Source organism: Lipotes vexillifer, unplaced genomic scaffold, assembly GCF_000442215.2.
Source record: "Lipotes vexillifer unplaced genomic scaffold, Lipotes_vexillifer_v1.1 scaffold1271, whole genome shotgun sequence".
NCBI classification, from domain to species: domain Eukaryota; kingdom Metazoa; phylum Chordata; class Mammalia; order Artiodactyla; family Lipotidae; genus Lipotes; species Lipotes vexillifer.
Genome location: NW_006778557.1, coordinates 54,807 through 56,684, shown reverse-complemented (window position 1 = coordinate 56,684; position 1,878 = coordinate 54,807). Strand labels below are relative to the sequence as shown.

The window sequence follows — 1,878 nt, the reverse complement described above, 5'->3', positions numbered from 1 at the left end:
CCCCACCCAGGTGCCGCCGCTGGGCAGCACTGGCCCAGGACTTGCGCTGTGTCAGGAAATGCCAGAAGGGCCTCGTGTGTTCGGATTTAAAATTTTCAGTCAGCCTCAGAGTTGGAGGCCTCAATTCTAAAGAAAGCAAAACCACTTTAGTCACTATGGGTAAATATGAACGCCGAAGCCTCCTCCGCCTCCAAATTTAATGCACCGGCAGGCGGAAGACCTATAGGGTCCGGTTCAGAAAAGGGCCCGTCAGGTCCTCGAACCCAGGAATAAAAGATCCTGGGGATTCTCCTGGCCGCCCGATTGGAAAGGCAACATCGCAGGCTGCCGGCTCTGGACACTCATGACCCGGGCCCTGCTTCGGCCTGGGCGAAGAGGGAAACTGAAAGGGCTGGTTTTTCCTTGAGGGGGAACGATGACTGCAACGCACCGGAAGCGGCGCGCTGAGAGGCCCGCGGGAGCGGCGGAGACGGTCAGTCCGGGAGGCACTGGGAGGGCTACCTTAGGGTTGTGGGCTAGGAAGGCCGCCGCAAGGTGCCTCCTCACATACCCCTCGCGGGCCCAGCAGGCCAACAGCGTGGGGCGGCGGCGACGTCGACGGCCGGGGCTGGGAGCGCTGGCGGCCGGGGTCCCAGCCATGGCCGAGTCTGTGGAGCGGCTGCAGCAGCGGGTCGAGGAGTTGGAGCGGGAACTGGCCCAGGAGAGAAGTCGCCGGGCCCTGGGGGGCGGCGATGGAGGAGGCGGTCGGGCCCGCATCGAAAAGATGAGCCCCGAGGTGGTGGATTCCAACCCCTACAGGTGACCTGCGTGTCGGGGCGGGGAGAGGGGCGAGGTCACCGTCTTCAGGTGGTCAGGAGTGAGGCGCTCCCCGCTGCTGTCCAGCTCACACGACCTCGCACCTCCCTTTTCTTGTTCTGTGGTCCTGTTCCCAAACGGGCAAGACCAAGTCTTAGTACTGGTGAAACGTGTTCTTCCTCTTTTTTTAAAAAACAACTGAATCAGCCATATGGTGCTGCTCCTGTGCTTGCTGAGGACACGTATCCAGTTAACTACCGCCCCTGCTTCTATTAGTCTTCCTCGCTCTGCGTAAAACTGAGAGTAAAAACTTTCAGAAGACACCAGATGTAAAACCCGCTAAGCATAAACTTGGGAGCTTCATAAAGTCGTCTCAGTGTTTCTTAAATTGGGGGCATGGTGGAGAGAGCTGGATTAGCTCTAAGACCATTGGACTTCCCCAGGCCTGTCTGCTTCTCTCCTTTCTTCTTTTCCTAAGATTTGTTAATTGAGCGGGCGTGCACTGTCACTTTTCCTCTTCACCACAACCCTAGGAGATTGCTGCTATTATTTTATCCCCATTTTATAAGTGAGAAAAATGAGGCTTAGAGAGCTGCTGTGACCTGCCGCAGGTCGTAGAGCTAACAGCTAAAAAGGCCTGGACTGGCATTAGGTTTGTCTTACTCCAAAGTTCACATGGAACTGTCTCCTCAGTAAAAATAAATAAGCCATTAAGCAGTGTGGCTAAAAACTGGATAGTTTTAGAGTAGGTGAAACAAGAAAGATATTGTTGCTCTTTCTCTTCAAAGAGCAGGAGAGTTTGGATTTTAAAGAACGGTTTTATTTATGACATATAAAGCCTCAGTGGAAGTCTTAGGGTGCATGGCTTGTATTTTTTTTTTTTTTTACAACCTAAAATGCAGACCAGTATTTAGGCACAAAGATGTTAATTACAATTTTATTTGTAATAGAAAAACCTGACCAAAATTATAATTGTTCCATAATTACAAAACAGTTCATTTTAACTCAAATTAAGTGAAATCATGCCAGATTCTTGCTTTTCTCTCATTTATCTTACTACTTTTTTTTTTTTTTTTTTTTTTT

At 50.9% G+C, this 1,878-nt stretch overlaps 1 protein-coding gene across 1 annotated transcript in view; it reads left to right on the top strand.

Moving 5' to 3' along the window:
* Positions 1 to 471: 471 nt before the first annotated feature.
* Positions 472 to 1,878, top strand: part of UBA5 (ubiquitin like modifier activating enzyme 5) — a 20,077-nt gene continuing 18,670 nt past the window's right edge. The window contains 1 exon segment of the mRNA XM_007472308.1: positions 472 to 798. Within this exon segment, the coding sequence (XP_007472370.1) occupies positions 638 to 798 (161 nt within the window). The 5' untranslated portion in view covers positions 472 to 637.